Source organism: Ips typographus, linkage group LG10 (assembly GCF_016097725.1).
Source record: "Ips typographus isolate SLU linkage group LG10, UJ_Ityp_2.0, whole genome shotgun sequence".
Taxonomy (NCBI): Eukaryota; Metazoa; Arthropoda; class Insecta; order Coleoptera; family Curculionidae; genus Ips; species Ips typographus.
In genome coordinates this window covers 2,023,780-2,043,300 of record NC_138431.1, presented here as the reverse complement: position 1 = coordinate 2,043,300, position 19,521 = coordinate 2,023,780, and the positions used below count along the sequence as shown (strand labels likewise).

Sequence of the window (19,521 nt, the reverse complement as noted above, 5' to 3'; positions counted from 1 at the left end):
CAAAAAATCTTTTATCTCCAGCACATAGGCTAACAATGACACTGAAGTATGTATGTATGACCCTGAATAGTCACCAATGTTACATTTTTTTCTGAGTTGGCAAAGCCACAGCTCATTGCATTATTAAAGAAACATGTGCAGTTCTTTGGGAAAAATTGGTGCCACTTGTGCTTTCACAACCAAGTGAATCTGACTGGAACAATATTGCTGAAAGATTTTGGCATAGATGGAATATACCTAATTGTGTAGGACCTATTGATGGAAAACATGTGAACATACAATGCCCAAAATTTTCTGGATCACATTCTTCAATTACAAGAAGCATTTTAGTATTGTCTTGATGGCAGCATGTGACGTCCAATATCGCTTCACTCTAGTGGACATAAGTGGATATGACTCTAACCATGACAGTGTTGTTTTTAAGAAAGTGGATTTGGACAGAGTTTATTAAATGATCAGTTAAACTTGCCTCCTGCTAAAAATTTACCAAAGTCGCAAATACCTTTGCAACATTTTATGGTTGCTGATCAAGCCTTTCCGTTGCATAGCAGAATAATGCGTCCATATGCAGGTCAGTTTTCTTGGTGACAGAAAAAACATATTTAATTATAGACTTTCTCGAGCTAGAAGAACCATAGAAAACACATTTGGAATTCTAGTGCAGAGGTGGAGAATATTAAAAAGTCCTCTCATGACAAATGTTGAAATGTGTGATAAAATTGTCAAAGCTACAGTAGTATTACACAATTTTTTACAAAACAATATGGGGTCTTCCTGCAGAACAAAGAAAGTATTGCCCCACTGGTTATACAGATTCATTGATGAAAATGGCCAGTTGGATTTTGGTTCCTGGAGATCTAAGGCGAACTCTGTAACGAATAGCAAGGAAATTTCTTTGCTATCATAGAAAACCCTTCTCTATCGTAATATATGGTACTCTCTACGTTTCGATTGGCGAAGATCGGCACTCAACGTAGCTATTCGGGTTGTGCAAAATAGAAAGACCAAATCAGGTCTTGCTATGAATTTATCTTTCTTGGAGCTATGAAATTTTGTATTGTCAATCTTTCTTTTCCTTTGTGTCAATAATAAGGTTGTGTTGGGGACCAATTGATTGTGTTTGCACCCCCTTTCATTGTTTTTGAGTTTTAGTAAAAGTGTTAATGCATCTATTAGTTGTTGTTTTTGAGGTGTAAGCTGTTGATGGGTAAGCTGTGAGGTGTAAGCTGATGATGGAATGGTTGTGTTATGGCTATATGAGTTCCTCAACACATCCTAAAGTCCCATCCTACTACCTTCACAAAATGCATAACAATTGGTAGCATGTTTACAAGGAACTGAGAAATATTAATGGTCTAACAAGAAAATAAGAAACTGAGTACAGAACTACAATAAATACAACAACAATAATGGGAACAAAACGGACTATTTTAGAATGCAAACTTTGAATATATTGATTAAATACTGAGAAAGAATCAAAAAACGTAGAATTATTCAAATTATTGTCATTGATACTTGTCATTAACCTGAATACGAGGAAACAAGTAAAAGCCCTAGATTTATTCCTAGAAATTAGTCAAGTTTTTAGGACCGATAGCTTCCCGTTTTCGGTTGACGGTGTCAGCCAAATGTGATAGAAAATAACTTCTTAGAGAGTACCAACACTTAATAGAAAGAAATTTTCTTTTCTTGTCTATTTCTATGCGTTTTCTATTTCCTACATCGTTACGGAGTTTGCCTCCTGATGATTTAGGAACAGGCCTAACATCTATTGCACTTAGTAGAACCAGTAACTGCAAACGAACCTATCAAGAAACAAGAGATGTGTTGGCAGATTATTTTGTTTCAGATGTTGGAAGTGTTCCATGGCAAATGGAAAACGTGTTATAAGGTTCAATTCCTGTTTAAAATTGTATTTATTATGAAAATAAATAAACTTAAACTGTCAGTTGTCTATCAAAATTTTTTTTATCAATAATACATCTACTTTTCACAGTTTCACACATCACTCTCTGCCCAGAGCTTCATAATTTTCTTCCTCATAATCAGTTGTGTTGGGGTTCCAGTTCTTCTAACATCAGAGCTATGGTAAGCCCAAACGAATAATTAGTATTTTCCAACGAGCTGGTTTAGTTTTTCGAAAGCATTGTCAATGCTTTTGCTAAGCATTGCACTAGGTTGTGCTGTACAATCTTTTTTTTTCAATTTTAATTTTTGTGGTATATCTTGGTTCAGTTCTTGCAGTTTTCGTTTTATGGTCAATGTACTGCTTGAGATATTTTTTTTTGTAGAATTGTTTTCAACTTGTTCGTTGTCGCTTAAGAATATAGGGTCTTGTGCTTCCTTTGGTGACTCTGGCAACAAGATTTCCTGGAATATATCCCAATGTGCCGAACAAACTACTGCTTTCTGCAGGTGATGTTAAGGAGCTGCTGGCAAAAGCTTTAGTCTTAATGTTTCCCTCAGTCCTGTAAAAATTCAAAGAAAGTGAGTAAATAATAGTTTTGTCACAGTATTGTTTTTAACTTACTTTCTTGGTTTTACTATATTGTCTACAAACAATAATAATTCAAAAAGTGGCCATTTGTTTGATACATCAGCACCACTTCCTGATGGGACACACTGTCATTCCCTTTTTTCTAGCGAAACGTTGCCTTAGAGCTAACCATCTAGATTGGCAAGCATCTATTCAGAATCCCATTATTTCGCTTATGGATGTCCAGGCGTTTTCCTTAATGTTTTTGTTCTTATCAGTAGACATTCGTGAATCCCACAAGCAGCTGAATTGTCTCACTAATTCAATCAATTCAATATCATTGAATCTTTTGTCATCCATTATTATAAACTTTTACAAATTCAAAAACAGTGAACCCTGACCCGAACACATCAACCAAAATGTATTTTTTTAGGGTTATGTTGTTAAAATGACAGTAAAATTGTCAAATAAACGTCTAATGTGCGCACGTCATTGAAGTAAAAAGTTGTGTTCCTGACATTTTGCACATGTTTTGCCAGTGGCAGGACACCTAGCATTTCTAAAATGTTTGTAACCACAGTACTTACAATCTATTTTGTTTAAATCAGGACTGGAATTCAATGACTGGCGCCTTACTGCATCCACAAGCACAGGTTCTTGCAACACTTTAGCCTGAGATCTACTTATTTTCAGTAGCACGGCAAAACTCTACAGCCTTGTTTAAAGTAAGCTTTGACTCCCGCAAGAGCCTCTCTTGAGTACCTTTATCTTTTATCCCCATAACAATGCGATCTCTGATCATGTCATCAGTGTCTTTATACAAAGTAGACTTAATAGCCTTCCTAAGCTCAGTCAAGAAACTATCAAAAGGTTGTCCTTCTTGCTGCACAATACTGTTGAATTTGTACCTTTCAAAAATAACATTGGCTGTTGGAGCACAATAATCATTGAACCTTTTTTTAATGGCTTCTAGTGATTTTGCTTCTTCCTCAGAATAAGGAAAAGTATTATGCAGTTCCAATCCATCGTCTCCTACGAAATTCAGGAACACTGCAATCTGTGTTTCTTCCGGTTTTGATTTCAATCCTGAAGCTGTCATAAATACATCAAACTTTTGCGAGAATTTTTTCCAGTTCTCTGCAATATGGCCATCTAACACAAGGGGCTCTGGGGGCTTAAACAAGTTCTCCATCTTTTCTAGTTGACCCGGTAAAACTAGGAGCATATAGGAGCAACACAAGGGGGTTTCTACAAGTGTCTAACTGTCCACACCTGATACCATGTTTTATCTTGAAATAATACTAGCAATTCCCAAGATAACTTTATTATGTACGGGAGTACAAGGAACACAACTCAACGACCATGCAACTTATGCTAAACTAAAACTAACCTCAAAACCCTTGCCGCCAGCCCGCACTATCTGCTATGCTGGTTGCATAAACTACCAGACAAGTGGTATGGATTAAAAATTAAATACTTTCAAGGTCACATGTTACAGATAACACTAATGCTAAATCTGTATAAACCAACTCATTGAATTTTATGCTGTATATTTTCTAAATGCTAACACTAACACTAATGTTCCAGTTAAATGTTCTGTCTAAACCACCATTAGTGTGTCGACAACCCCTTTTTTCCCGGTTTTTTCGATCGATAATATAGTTTTTTTTCAAAGACACAACCACTCAGTTTTTTTAATACTCAAGTCACAACGTGAAAGTCCTTTCAGTCGGGTAGTTTGATTGGGAACTCACAGTAATAGCAGTAATAAGGTAGTTTGCTGTGAGTTCAAGTAATAGGTCTAGAAACTACTCATATGAGACAATATTTACCTATCTAGTACTACGATTGTAAAGCAAACGTCTTTGTGCAGCTCCAATGTTTTGTTTTAAAGAAATAAGCCAATACTTAATAAAGCTGAATTTTAGATATTTTGATTATTCAAGCGTATCACTTTATAGTATAAATACTTTGTCAGAAGGAAAGTAATACCTCCACTCAGTGGAGGTGGCTTCACTTGTTCAATGTAAATAATAACCCATTGGTTTTAAGTTCATACTGTGCAGCCGAGCATCCACTGTGACGTCACGCGACGTATCGCATGAGGAAACAGGTTTTGCTGATAGGGCCGCCCTCTTGGATCTGTTGTATGTGTTGTCAAGAATGTCAAGTAAAATTCCCACTAATCCCACTTGTCACTTGTTATGTCAAAAAATCTACCTAGAACATGCTGCTAAATTATATTTTTATGACAAAATCCAATAATTTAATTAATGAAAATTATACACTAAAATCAAGTAAATGTATGTTTTTTTGATAGACATAATGGATACAACAGCTGCTGGGCCCAGGTAAGATTACAATGACAATTTCAAAACCTAACCTATGTAATAAACCATGCTGATGCATCATTACTACACATTTTTTAAGGGTGGTTCTAGTAACTAATTAGGCTAGTCTTACAGATCTGCAACTGGTTTATACTGCATACATTACTACTTTTCCATGTGGATGAAAAAGCACAGCTTTTATGAAGAAAGTGACTATGTTTCCCAGGGACTGCAATCAAGTCAAGTTGGAGAAGAATAAAATCCTGTGCAATATTTGAAACTATCTACATTACAGTGGATTAAAAAGCAAGTTTTAAGGTGAGTTAATTGATTTTAAATTATTAATTATAACATGATAATAACATTAAAATAAAAAGCAATGCAGTTTTCATTATGGTTTTACCTTTAACACAATAATCATCATTGTACTCTTTGTAGACTGCATTGTAGACAGGCAGGGTTTACCCAAGTATTTAGTTATAGTATTAATAAATTTACTTATTCTCCATATCAACCCAGGGGTAGAATGTTGAGGTAATTTCCATTACTACGAAGCATTGTGAGGTATTACAAGACATTACAAGGCATTTTGAGATATTTATAAGGCATTGTCTGTATATTTCAAAATGTAGTTTATTAATATTGACTGAAAATTGAACATAACAGCATAGGAACAAGTAATTATTATGGTAAAATCTTTGTTACATGATATTGAGTTGAAACAATATTCATTACAAATTATTATAAAAATTTACCAATTTTTCAACATTTAAACTACATTTTTAAATTGTATTTTTAACGTCGCACTACGTGAATTTTACAATTTCAGGCTTTTACAAATGTCTAAATTACCATTTAAATTACATTTTAAAGTCATGTGACTGTTTTTGACAGGTGTCAGTTGGCTTGGACAGGGTTGCAAGCTCTAAAATGACATAATCAAAGTCACATGAGGTGTCTCTTGCTTTTACAACTGTCTAAAATAGTCTAAATGTAATTTGCCAAAGTTTTTAATTTTAAACCACATTTTAAGGTCACGTGACTAATTTTGACAGATGTCAACTGACCTTTACAGTGTTGCAAGAACATGCAGATTTGCATTTTCAACGTGACGTAACGTGTATTTTGAAATTTAAGTTTTAACAACTGATTAAATTTAATTTACCATTTTTCAAAGTTTAAACTGCGTTTTGAACTTCACGTGACTGTTTTTGACAATGTCATCTGGCCTTTACACATGACCTAGTTCTTACAATTTTATTACTATCGAAATTTAAATTACAAATTTTTCAACTGTTTCTTTTAAATGATAAGTGTCTTTATTTGACACGTGCTAACTTGGTTACCTGGACAGTTAGAAGATTCGTGCAAACGTCAAAATATAACCCGTAATTTCAGACAACCGTACAAAAAATATTTTATGTTGGTCAGAGTTTGGAAAAACAGTCTCCTGACCTTAGAAATTTTTTACGTAAATCGGCCATGAAGAATCGCTGAAAAATATTTTCAATTTCTAAAAATGACCACCAGAGGCCGTAACTGCCAGCTTAATTTTTTAAATTGCATTTTCTATAAATTTTGCACAATAAACTAGAATTTTTTTTCCACATTTTTAAAGCGAACTAATTTATCTATCATTTTCGTAAAACAGAAATTTCTGTTATTTCAAAAACAAAGATGGCGTGGGGTGTTTAATGGTTTTTGCAATAACCTGCTTTAACTTCTTAACGGTTTGACCAATTTCAACAAATTTGGTATTGTTGAAAAAAGCATTTCTTGGTCAATAAGAATCATCCAAAATATAGTTGATTTAGTTGAATATTTCTCCGCCATGGGGCTAGTTTGACACCATGATTCAAATTCCAAAAAAAAAATAAAAAAAAACAAATGGAATGATATGACTTTTTCATTATGAAAAAGTAGCCAAATAACATCCAAATAGGCCAGTAAAAACCGTTTTTCAAATTCTCGTTCCTAACCTGAAATATTGAGAAAATGAGATTAGAGGATCTTTGAAGGCCAAGGATCGCGTGGTAAAATTCATAAAACTATTAAAAATTTAGCTACATAATGAATAAAATGTTATGGAAGCAATTGTGAGTCTAAATAGAATTAATTTAGGCATTATTTAAAAAATACCACATATCGTCAGAACATTCATCTTGCTCCAAAGGGACTATTATTATTTTTTTAAAACTTTAAGACCATGTACCTCCATAACGAAACATTTTTGGATCATGGTTTATATAGAAAACTAGGTTTTGTTTTGACGTTTAATCAAACCCTAAAATACAGGGTGTTTCACGATAAATGCGTCATATTTTATGGTTTGATTAAAAGTAAAAAATTACCCTAGTTTGCTAAATAAACCATGGGGCAAAGATGTTCCGTTATGGGATACAGGGTGTTATAGTTTGGATCTATTTATTCAAACCGGTCTCAGATATTTTTATTAAACTTTGTAGGTTAACTGTCCATGATAAGGCACGTTTGCAATAAAAAACATATTTTTTAATTTTCGCAAAAAAATATGTACACTACTCTTTTTTCCATTAAACACAAATCAATTTTGAATTACTCATTCAATTTAGAACAGAACAGCTATCTAGTAACTTTTCGGTACACCTTTCTTTTTTCCAATAAAAAATTGAAAATCATAAAATGTACCCATAAAATCAATACTAAATCGTCGACTGTTTATTAATCAATATATAAATTTTTATTAATTTAGTTTTTTTCAAAAATTTTTTATTCGATAGGAACAAGCAGTATCTTCCTATTTTTTTATTAAAAAACTGGACAAATCAAAATTTTAAAATTGAATAGAGACGAAATTCGAAGATTTAGTATTTATTTTAATGATACTTTTGCAGGATGTTTTATTCGAAAACGAGATGACGTACCAAAAAGTTACTAGATGCCTTTTCTGTGTTAAATTGAATAAGGAATTCAGAACTGATTTGCATTTTATGGAAAAACAGTGGCGTACATATTTTTTTTTGCAAAAATGGTCAATAACTTGTTCGATTAGACGCCACTAGCAAAAATAAAAAATATATTTTTTAATGACAAAACGAACTTTATCGTTGAAACCTAAAAAGTTTTACGAAAATATCTCTTATTGTTTTGATGAAATAAATAAATTTAGATTTTTTTACCCAAACTTTAACACCCTGTATCTACATAACGAAACATCTTGGAACCATGGTTTATATAGCAAATTATAGTTATTTTTTGACGTTCAATCAAACCCTAAAATATAACGCATTTATCGTGAAACATCCTGTATAACGCATTTATTATGAAACACCGTGTTGACTGATTCAGCTTAAGTAATTTCGACTTTTTTAATTGGAACAGCCTGTGTATTACTTATTTTTCTGATAGCTTTTACAATTCAACTTTTGTGAAGTATGTCATATACCTACCTAATTTAAATGTCTGCGATTTATTTATATTTTTTAACTTTTACCTGCATTTTTTGTTATCTTAACTAAACTATAATCTGAAAATTGTCTTTAACAATTCAATTGAACAATAAACATTTTAAATTGTTGTGGTTAATGACATACAAAATTAAAACATTTGTTTTTTTATAAATTATACAGGGTTATTCACGATATTCGACACGAAAAATTGTGACTAAAGTATTCACTTTCAACAAACTTTTAATTCTGAGATGGATGTAGATCTTTTTAAAATATTTTCAAGATTTACCGGTTGTCCCAAATGCAGAAAAAGTATCGTAGTTATATTTTTTCAAATGGAATACTTAGTATTTTACTTGATTTTCAGAATCTATGTTGAAAATAAAAGGTAATGACATTGAGGTTTGGTACGTCTAAACTTTACAGTTTCTCAGATATTCGTTATTTTGTAAAAATGTAGAACAAATTTTAATGTTTAATCACTCAACCTATGTTTGTTTTATCAATTAAAATTCGCTTGGGAACTGCTAAATGATCAAGTTTTAGGATCCATGGGTGAGAAATTGTCTAGCTCATACAAGATGTCTCAAAATTTTTCTCCCAATAATTGCAACCTTTAAACTTTAACAACTTGTCAAAATCAAATTGAACACCACCTATTTTATGGTTAAAGTAGATGCAAAATTTAATTATCTTTCGAAAATTATTGAGGTCTCCTATGGCTAACTGTTCGTGTTTTCTTGGAAAGTCAACATTTCTCGAACTCGCACCGATTTTGAGTGATTTTTGATACCTTTGAGAAATGACCACAGATTAGCGAATTAGCGAAATTTTTAGGAGTATATCCATTAAGATACTTAATAATGTTGCTGAAGGACTCAAAAACGGAGTAGCTATGTTTGTGTTTGTAGTCGAATTGTCGCCGTTTTAAACATTTTTATGAATTATTTTTGCAACTTGTTTAGCAAATTTACAAAGTATTAAGCCACTATTTTATTCTAAGCTTTACTCAGATTAGAACGATAGATATGTAATTGGAAAAGATACTAAGTGATCTTTGAACGATTGCAAAAATCAGTCAAAGTCAGCTCTAGTTTAAGAAATGTCGATTTTCCAAGAAAAACAATTAAGAATTAGCGGTATGAAACCTTAATAATTTTGGATAGGTAATTAAATTTTGCATATATTGTAACTTGTAACCATAAAATTGGTGGGGTTCCATTTAATTTTGACAAGTTTATACTACTTCAAAATTTCTTTTTGATTAAATTTTTTGAGACCCCCTATATGAGCTAGACAATTTATTACTTTTGGATCATAAAACTTAATCTGTTATCAGCGCCCAAACCAATGTTGGTCAATAAATCTCAAAGGAAGGTTGAATGTTTAAATGTTAATATTTGTTCTACATGTTTACAAATTCAGGAATATCTGAGGAACTGTAAAGTATAGACCTATCAAACATCAATGAACTTCAATTAATTTTTATTTTCAACGTAGATTCTGAAAATAAAGTAATATACTAGGTGTTCCATTTGGAAAAACATGACTTTGATAGTTTTTCTGCATTTGGGACAACCGGTACATCTTAAAAATATTTTTAAAAGCTACCTTCAATAGGTCTATATCCATCACAGAATCAAAAAACTTTTTTGAAAGTGAATAGGTTAGTCGCAATCTTAATAATAATATAACGTGAATAACCATGTATAGGGTGAACCTTAAGTAATGGGACATAGAGCTACATCATTACTACTACTATTTTGCAGTAGCTATCTGCAACCATTTCAGCTGCTTAAAAGGACTTAAACTTTTTTTTACGCAGCTGAAACGCGCATACGAATTCAAAATGTTATTCTAATATGTTTTCTATTTAAAAAAAAGTATACTAGTTTTAGATCTTAAATGTTGACCGTTTTCGAGATATTTAATGTTTTAATATTGCATTGCTAATACGGTTAATGGTTAAAGGGTAAAGTAAAAAAAAACCTTAAAAAAAAGTGCAAAAAGAACATTAAATTTAGAACAAATCTATGTGTACTCTTCCTCTACCTAACTTCAACCGTTTCTGACTTAATAACAGTTTTTCCTTAAAGTGCGTATAAAATCGTAATCCATACTAATCTGAATACGGACCCCTGTTTGTGCTAAGTTTTAACCAGTTTTGTATTTGACAAATATCTGTCAAAGCATGTTGTCGTTATTGAAACGACAACTAGTCTGTAAGGCCAAGCAGGTGTCCGTATTTAGATTGGTATGGATTACGATTGTATGCACCCTTTAAGGAAAAACTGTTAATAAGTCAGAAACGGTTGAAGTTAGGTAAAGGAACTGAGGGCAAAAGGTCACATCGGCAAGCCTTTCAGGACTTGAGAATTTAATTAATGTTTAGACTACCGTTTTGCTGACAAAGCCACCATTTTTATGAAACATCTAGGAAACGGTGCAAAATAGGTATAGGGAAGTATTAAGAATAATTACTAGCCTTCTTGCGAATAATTTTAAAAAAAGAATAGAAACAGGGTGTTCAATTTAAAACTTTTCTTCTCTAGGGAGGAAAAGTGCCACCAGTAAAAGTCACACTGTCTAAAGACACTTTGTCACTTTCTTGACAAATTGACAAACATATCTTTAGTAACAACACCTTCTTCAACCAGGTATTAACATAATATTTAACTGCTGCTTTTAACTATGCGCAAATAACTATTTCCTACGACCTCTATAGAAAATAAAAGTTTTCTCCCTCATTTGAGAGATGAAAATATCACTTTCACTACCTAGGGAGTAATTAGAGAATTTTAAACTAAATCCTGTCTGAATATTGTGGGCTTTCTTTCGTTTGTTATCTGTTTAATAACTTTTTCAATTTTTTAATTTGCTTCAGCATCTCATAAAAAAGTTGGTGCAAGTGGATATTCTCGCTCTACACATATTACCTTTAAAAGTTTACATTTATTGTTAATTAATTTTGCAATGCGGAAAAGTAACTTTACCGCATCCGGTGCGGAAAAGTACTCTTTCCCGCACTTAAATAAGTGTGTAATAGTATATTACATACTCAGGTGAAGAGATTGGGTAGTTTATCTCAAGACAGAAATTAAACTTTCTACCGTGGTTTGAATACTATTTTATTTTCAACCATTTATCCAAATCTGTTAATAAATCATTCAGCGGAAATATTGATTGCTAATAGTCTTTACAAAAAGGTAGTATAGGTGCACGAGTAGTTATGCCTTCAAGCATAATAAACGACTGGTGAATTGTTTACAATCTTGACAACGTCATTGTTGTGCTATTCCGTTTTTAATATTTTGAGCTGAAACGTTTCTTAAAGTGCTTTTAACATGGAGATTTCTGAAGACGCAGATGTTACTCATCATCACCTGAGCTGCGAGCTGTTGCAGAGATGGCAGGCACAGTCTCTTAACTATAAAAAGTAAGCCCAGATATGACAAAACGCATATTGACATTTACCCGGGTGGAAAGGACTCAACTATTCACCCGGGTGGAAAGTAAAAGCAGGTCATTTTCATCTTTCCACCTGGTATACACATAAGAAATAACGTTATTACATACCTGGTTGAAAATAAAAGTGCATTTACCGCACCTGAGTAGGAAAGGTTTTTTTCATTATTCTTACTAGTCTGAATCTATTTTTTGGTTGACTTGTTTGAAAAAATGTACCTTTTCCGTGAGGACGCTGGAAAAAGGGTAAATTAGTAAATACAGATGTGTATGGTCCACTTGGACCTTCTTCGCAACTTTGCGTATAATTTTCATACGTTTCTAAACTTCTTTATGGTCAGAAATAGACCACCTGTGTGCTAGATTACCATTCAATGTATAATGAATTTTTATACTGATTTTATGCTACAATATAAAATCAAGCTTCAGCTAACATTAGTTAAAACTGAGTTAAAACACATTGACATTTCTTATATTATCGTGGTAATATTTTTTTTTGTTTCAGATATTCTCCCGGTGAAGCGAGAAGCAAAAAAAGTCATCCAGGTCAATCTTAGATTTTTTTAATTTTAATAATAAACTAATGATTGGGGCGCGGGTGGTGTGTAGTTTTATTTGCGATTTCGATTTGCTGTTATGCCATATGCAGCATTGTTCTATCCACAATATATGGCCGAATAATTTTCATTTAATTTCCAACTAAATGCTGAAGTATTAGAAATACTGTCATTCCTTTCAATGTCAATCTACGCATGGCGAACTGAGTAACTGTGCAGAAGTTGACATTGGGAGTGAACAAGGACCAGCAATCAGTCATTAATATCTATCTAATGTACAATTTATTTTCCAACTGATTAACATCCTACAGCAAATTTAACTTTTTGTGTCTGCTCAGCTCCTATTTATATCGAAGAATCTAGAATATGTCTAAGTGGAAAATTCATATACATATACGTTGAGGACATTTTATTTATTAAAACTCTTATTTGTTATGAAACTTATAAAAACAGTTAGGTATTACTGTAGAGAAAGTACGCATTTGTTTTTGTTGAACCTTATTTACTTCAAAAAAGTAAATCACACAAGTAAATATAAAAAAGACGTAAATGTGTCGGGTAACGTCTCGCTTCGTGTACGGGTTAATTTCGTCTCGTCCGCCTCTCTCTCTCCGTCGAAGTCGAGGTCGATGGGGATCGATCTTGCGGTGTTGCCAATTCGTTGCGCGGTTGCGCGGACATTTCATTCAAGACCCTTGAAAGAAGCAGCTTTCAACTGACTAGAAGTTTCATTCGGCAGTAGACACACCCTCTGGATGGCTCGCTTGATGACAGCATTTTTCGTTTTTATGGACAAAACTCTTGATATCCCATCTTTTCCAGGATGCAAAGTAACGATTCTCCCAAGTTTCCACAGTAACGGCGGAAGATGGTCTTCTTTGATCAATACTAAATCTCCCTCCTTTACATTGACACTGGTACTCTTCCATTTGCATCGTTGCTGGACCTCCGAGATATATTCTTTAGACCATCGGGTCCAGAAATTTTGAAGAATCTGTTCCAGTAGTTGGTAACGAGATAGACGTCCAGTTGGTATTTCGGTCATATCAGGTTCAGGTATCGTCATCATGCTTCTCCCAATTAGAAAATGGGCAGGAGTTAAAGGAGATATGTCATTAGGATCGGTTGAGATTGGCGAGATCGGTCGGGAGTTTAAAATTGCTTCAATGTGCGCAAAAACGGTGTACATTTCTTCGAATGTTAAACTATTATTTCCGAGAACACGTTTCAAGTGAAACTTACACGATTTGACCCCCGCTTCCCATAAACCTCCAAAGTGAGGTGAATTTACAGGAATGAATCTCCATTCAATTGTTTCACCAGTGCAGTGATCCATACTAATTGATTGATTAGAAGTATTTTTAAGAAATTTGGAAATGTCTTGCAATTCAGAATGCGCGCCCACAAAGTTGGTCCCATTATCGGAGTATATCCGCTCTGGTTTACGCCGCCGCACAGTGGTCGATTTTTAAAAAATCTAGGCAATAATTAAAAGAGTCAAATACAGTTAAGGAATTTTTAATAAATGACACAATGGAATTTTTTAAGCAGGTTTTTAAAGAAATTAATAGTCGCACAATATAATATACAGAGTATTTCATAAAGATAAATAGTTGTTAGTTAAAGTAAAGTGCTGAATGGTAATATTCGGTTCAATGTGTCTAATGATTTCATTATAAGGTCTTATATATCGTACATAATTCATTAAAAATATCAAAAACATCTTTTTAATTAAAAAAAATACCTAATGATATTTTTATTCTTCGTCAGAACTACTTAACTCTAAAAACTTAGTTTCCGTGGAATTATTTACTTTTGGAGTATCTAATAACTCAAAAGTTTCAGGAAGGAAACATTTTAATTTTTAAAAAGGTAGTTTACGTAAACTCGAGATGCAAGGATCTGACGAAACCAGAAGGCGATTTATTATATCTCGTATGTTATCTTTTCTGGATGTTTTTCTGGAAAAATCCGCTCTATACTTCTTGATATCCTTGTTGCGTGCCTCTTGTGCTTCCTCGGATAATTGTCCTATTGGCAAGCAAAATGATTTAATAACTTCAAAGCCATGTATTAAAATTTTGTGTATAGTTGGAGGCATGGCATACCAAGGATACAATGTCACAAAAAGTCTTGCAGTTGTTAACGCATATTCCTTAAATCTATCTGTATTGATGTCAAATCCAGACGATAAAGTTTGCAATATTACATGAAATTTTGTAATTAATTGTTTGTCAATTTTGGTTATATTTGATACTACTTCTACATTTTCAAAGAACCTACGAGCTGTGTTACCATCATTGGAGCTACCAAAACCGGGCTTAGGCTTATCAACAATAAGCCCTATCTGGTTGCGCAATTGCCCTTGAATACGCTTTTTGGTATCCAATACAATTTGTTTATCAATATCACTTCTAGCTTGCCATTTTTTAATATCCATTTTATAAGCTAAATGTAAGAGACATTCAAAAAAACGTATCCAAGCATGTAAAGTAGACAGGCCATACTTAAAGTTATCAGTATTTGCTGGTCGTAGAACAATATTGTCGATATTATTAAAGTCTTTAGAACAGGCTCCACAAATATAACATCTTTGAGTAGATTTGTTTGAAGTTAAAGAATTGCAAACTTTACCGTCAATCATTGTAAAATGTAGTTCAAAATTAACAGTTACATTTGAGTTATTAATGGTACAAGTAAATGGAACGATATTATTAATTTGACGGTCCACAAACTCTTTTTCTAGTTTAATTAGCTCTGCTGTTTCGTGAATGAACTGTAATTTTAAAGGACGACAAAAACGAGGCGATGATGTTCTTACATTTTGCCAAATTATTTGATTATTTTTATTGGTTTCTGTACGATATATAAGCCTTATGGGTACTAATGATGTCAATACTATTCTAGAGTCAGAACTACCGGTTTTGTCAAATTTTTGTTTGTACTCCGATTGACCTGAAGAACCGTCTAGGCCCCATTTACATATTAAAACTAAATTTACGTTTGAGCAGGAGTTTAAACTATCAATAACTTCTTCTTGTAACTGAGGCAATCTTTCGCAAGTATGATTCAGCATTGACTGGATTGGAACTTCGGCTACAGTATCCGAAGAGACAATTATTGAGTTAGGGTAACATCGCTTCTTTGCTTTAAGGATTTCATCATAGGAAGGATAAATATGACAGTTTTTTTCTTTGACTTGACGCCTGATTAACTTGTATTGACTCTTGCTTAACTTTGCTTCTATTAGAAGAGAAAGTGCCTCATCAGCACTCAATTTAGTATAAGTTGTTGTTTGATTTTTTAAGGCGTTGCAATACTCGTGAGCTTTTGATGGTGTATTGGTAATGTCTTTGAGTATTTTTGCAGCTTGATTGTTTCCTTCGGCACGAAAATTTATTTGCGTTGCATAGGCGAGTTCTACTGCACTAGATGTATTTCGCAAATTGCTAGTTTTCATTCTTTTGGAACGATCACTGCTATCTTCAAAAGATACTTTAGGTCGACCTTTATTGCTTGATTTTCGTTTGACTTGATTGCTTCTTTTGAAAAATTTCATTTGCAAACTCAACCATTTTGCATGTGTTTGTATGAATCTGTCTTTAGATCGACACGAAACCATCCATTTTTTAAAAAAATCTGATTTAAATCTTGATAAATTTCTTTTTTCGTTCTTGCTGAGTTGCTAATTTTTCGTCAGTTCTAAAATTTTATTTTCTAAAGTAGTGAATCTACTATTAATACTTTTATCGGAAAAACTCTGAACCATGTCAAAAAGGTCCTGGTAACTAATAATAAAAAAGTTTTCTTCCACATCTGTAAGCAGAACCAAATATAGGTAAGTATAGCATTTTGAACTTTTGAAACGTCAGTAAAAAATTAACCCCGCATTTTAGACTTATGTGCAAATATGAGCAAGGCTTCTGTTTAGCATCAGTTTATTCAGTAAGTTTCTTCAACAAAACACTAAACAAACCCGTGGGATTTTGGGCGGAACATAAAAAAAAACATTGAAAATTGTGTCTCTTAATAGTGACGTAAAAACGCATTTCCATTTTGAGTATATTAATATTTAAAAGTAAACTTTTGATCAAACATTTTTATGTGAAAAACTTACTACTTACCCCTACAATTAGGATCCATTTTAAAACAAAAATGAAACTTGTCTTCTACTAAGTTATAATAACAAAACCTTCGTAACGCATCCAAAAAAACTTACTAGAAAAAAATAATGTATTTGAGTTTGACGAATCACTATCAAACAATAATAAAAGAATGTGACATTCTATCATAGCCAACTTGTTCTTTGAAAACATTGTTTGACATTTGAATGACTTTTAGCCAAATATATAAAACTCCAAGTATTTCTTTTATGCCAATGAAATTAAAAAAACTACCAGTGTGCGCCGACTGATAAAACGCTTAAGAGCTAATAAAAATGTGTCAGTCGTTAGATCTGATACTAATTCTAGATGAATTGCTTTCACCGAAAAACAAACGAACAAAGCTAACCAACATTTAGTGATTTTGCATCCACGGCCTTTACGATCTTTAATATAAAACGGCCCGGCGTAGTCTACGCCACAGATTTGAAATGGAAAACCAGCTTGTAGTCGCGTCCGAGGAAAATCACCCATTAACGTAGAAACAGGCTTTGGATTTTGTCTAAAACAAATAACGCAATTTCGAACAGTAAATTTTGCCAAATTTCTACCAGATACCGGCCATAATGTCTCCCGAATATGATAGAGCAATGCTTGTGGTCCAGCATGCAATAGTTTAAGATGTTCAAAATTAAAAATTAATTTACACAAGCCATGTTTTGAGGAGGATAATAACAGGGTGCTTTTTGTTATCGTTAAAATCAGCGTTACTTAGTAGACCTCCCACTCTTAATAAACCATTTTGATCAATGAAAGGATTCAAACTGAATAATTTACTTTTAGGTGACAGCATATGACCTCCTGACAACAACGTGACTTCGCTCGCGTAAGTTTCAAATTGTGATTGTTTTAACAAAGATATGAACGCATTATCGATTTCTTGCACTGACAAAGGGCCAGTTAATTTGTTGTCAGGATGTTGACAGTTATGTACGAATCTAAACACATAAGCTGTCGCTCTTTTAAGACGTTGCAATAATGAAAATGTTTCTATGTCAATAACAAAGTAATTTTGATGATCAGTTCTGGTAATAAAAGTTTTAGATTTAACTTCAGGTAAATCTGTCATGTCTAGTGATAAACTCGGTCAGTCATTAGAACCATTTGAAGTGGTGGTGGGACGTGGACCCAATACCAAGTCGGCAATCATGTGCGGAAACTTGAATTTGGACCAAACCGCTAAAACATTGACCACATAGGATTGGCCCGCGTCCAAACTGATCAACACTATTAAAGAATAAAATTTACGTAAACGATATGGTGCCGCACGCGTCGAAGCTTGTTGCATCGCACGTTCAAATATATCAGTGTTTGCGAAAAGACCGCGACGCACACACGCTTCACGATACGTGTCGCACACGATAGTTTCACCACCTGTCTGTGTTTGACCACTGTCCGAATCAAATGCACAAATGATCGGCAGCCACGCACATGTTGCAACAGTGTACGCAAACAGTACAATTCATCGTTGTGCGTTGAATGACGACAACGCCTACCACATTTCGATTATAAACACGTGATTGCCATTGACCGCGCTTTGCGTTCCACGTGTAATTTTCCGGGATTTCCCTATAAAATAAATCACGTGGCGCTCCCTCCATCTGGTTTAGCTTAAAGTAAGCCGTGAGTTTGGTGTCGATGGTGGCGCGTGGCAAAATCTGCCGCGTCTTCGTCCTCCTCGTACTCGATGGTCTGTTGGCCCTCAAGGTGAACAGGCAGACATACAACCAAATGACTTCGATCGCTCATCTTAAATTGGAACAGGCGCCAACACGCCTCCATTGAACATTGAACTCACATACCTACAGTCTAGGTCATTACTAATCTCGTCCCAATTTATAGTGCGATGGACTTTATTTTTCGCTTCCATGCGACACATGTCCTCACCCTTCGTTACGTATTTCTACAGATATTTGACGGATGCCAAGGATCCGACGCACTCAAAATTGATGTGACTCTGATATTTGAGTGCCGCGTAACGATTGTAAGGCACGATATCGGCATTGGTGTACGTAATGTTGTTCGAAATGATCATGTGATTGTTGCGACGTCGACGATATTCAGGGTGTCCATTTTTGACCGTTGAAGCGTTATCGTTTAAATTAGTGACCTCCCGTAGGGCCTTTGGAAAATACTTTTTGCAGGTACCGTCCGCTCTCAAACAGGTAACGTTTGGGTCGCGGGTCGGTCCTCTACACTTTGTATGCAGATAAAAGTCGGCTACCGTTCTATACAAAATCGGTTCGACTTGATAGTCCGGTATCTCGGCTGAAACGACATCGTCGACGCGCTCACGGCTGTTTAGTTTGCCGCGCGGTAAAAACGTCACCAAAGTGAGCATGAGGCAAGCCTCGTTTTTGAAATTCTATCGTGTAGAAATAGTTATGGACGGTACCGTACAATTGGTTCTTGACGATATCGTCCATAAACTCGGTTAATCTAATGTGGAATGCGCGACAAACCAAATCAGGACGGTTTGGCCATTTCTGTTTGTAAGCGAGATTGTTTTGGATCTCTGGCCAATTCGGGTTCGTCGTAAACGTGATAAAGAGATCCGGCTTGCCATGTCTTGCTATTACATTAATCGCATCGAGGTACTGGCGATTCGTGAAACGCATTCCGCGTCTCGACGACGCAGGCAAAATGAAAATTGACCCAACTCGATAATCCGTACCAGCTGCGTTTGCCCTTGTCTCCAAGTACCTTAACAAACTACCATAACTGGCTCGCCATCTAAATAGCTGGTGGGTTTTATGTTACCACAGCTCGTTCGCCTCCACTTTGACATAAGCGTCCACTACGTACTATTGAAGCAATTTGCAGCCATTATGCAAAATTGTGAATTCATTTAATTCACGGATAGGCGAGATCGAGCGGTGACGGTTCGAAGACTCACTTTGTTGTTGAGTTGGGTTTTGGATGGTGGTAGGCGGTCTTTGTAAGCGATTCGTATCGCGTATCTTAGACGATAGCGATAGAACTCGCGAAAAGTGATTGTCTTCGTCACGTTCCGAACGTGATGGATCTCTTTATCAAAGCCAAATTCCCCATTCGGAAACAGGATCGGGTACACCATGGGGTCGGCCCATTTATTGAGGTTTT

At 34.3% G+C, this 19,521-nt stretch overlaps 1 protein-coding gene and 1 long non-coding RNA gene across 2 annotated transcripts; one reads left to right on the top strand and one right to left on the bottom strand.

The window, feature by feature from the left end:
* Nucleotides 1–4,404: 4,404 nt before the first annotated feature.
* Nucleotides 4,405–12,299, top strand: LOC145734629 (uncharacterized). Its single transcript, XR_014179464.1, has 3 exons — nucleotides 4,405–4,827; nucleotides 4,942–5,124; nucleotides 12,205–12,299. It is a non-coding gene; the product is annotated as an uncharacterized LOC145734629 (long non-coding RNA).
* Nucleotides 12,300–12,938: 639 nt separating this feature from the next.
* Nucleotides 12,939–13,592, bottom strand: LOC145734988 (uncharacterized). Its single transcript, XM_081988673.1, has one exon. The coding sequence runs from the start codon at nucleotides 13,590–13,592 to the stop codon at nucleotides 12,939–12,941; it is 654 nt and encodes a 217-aa protein (XP_081844799.1).
* Between the last annotated feature and the right edge of the window lie 5,929 nt (nucleotides 13,593–19,521).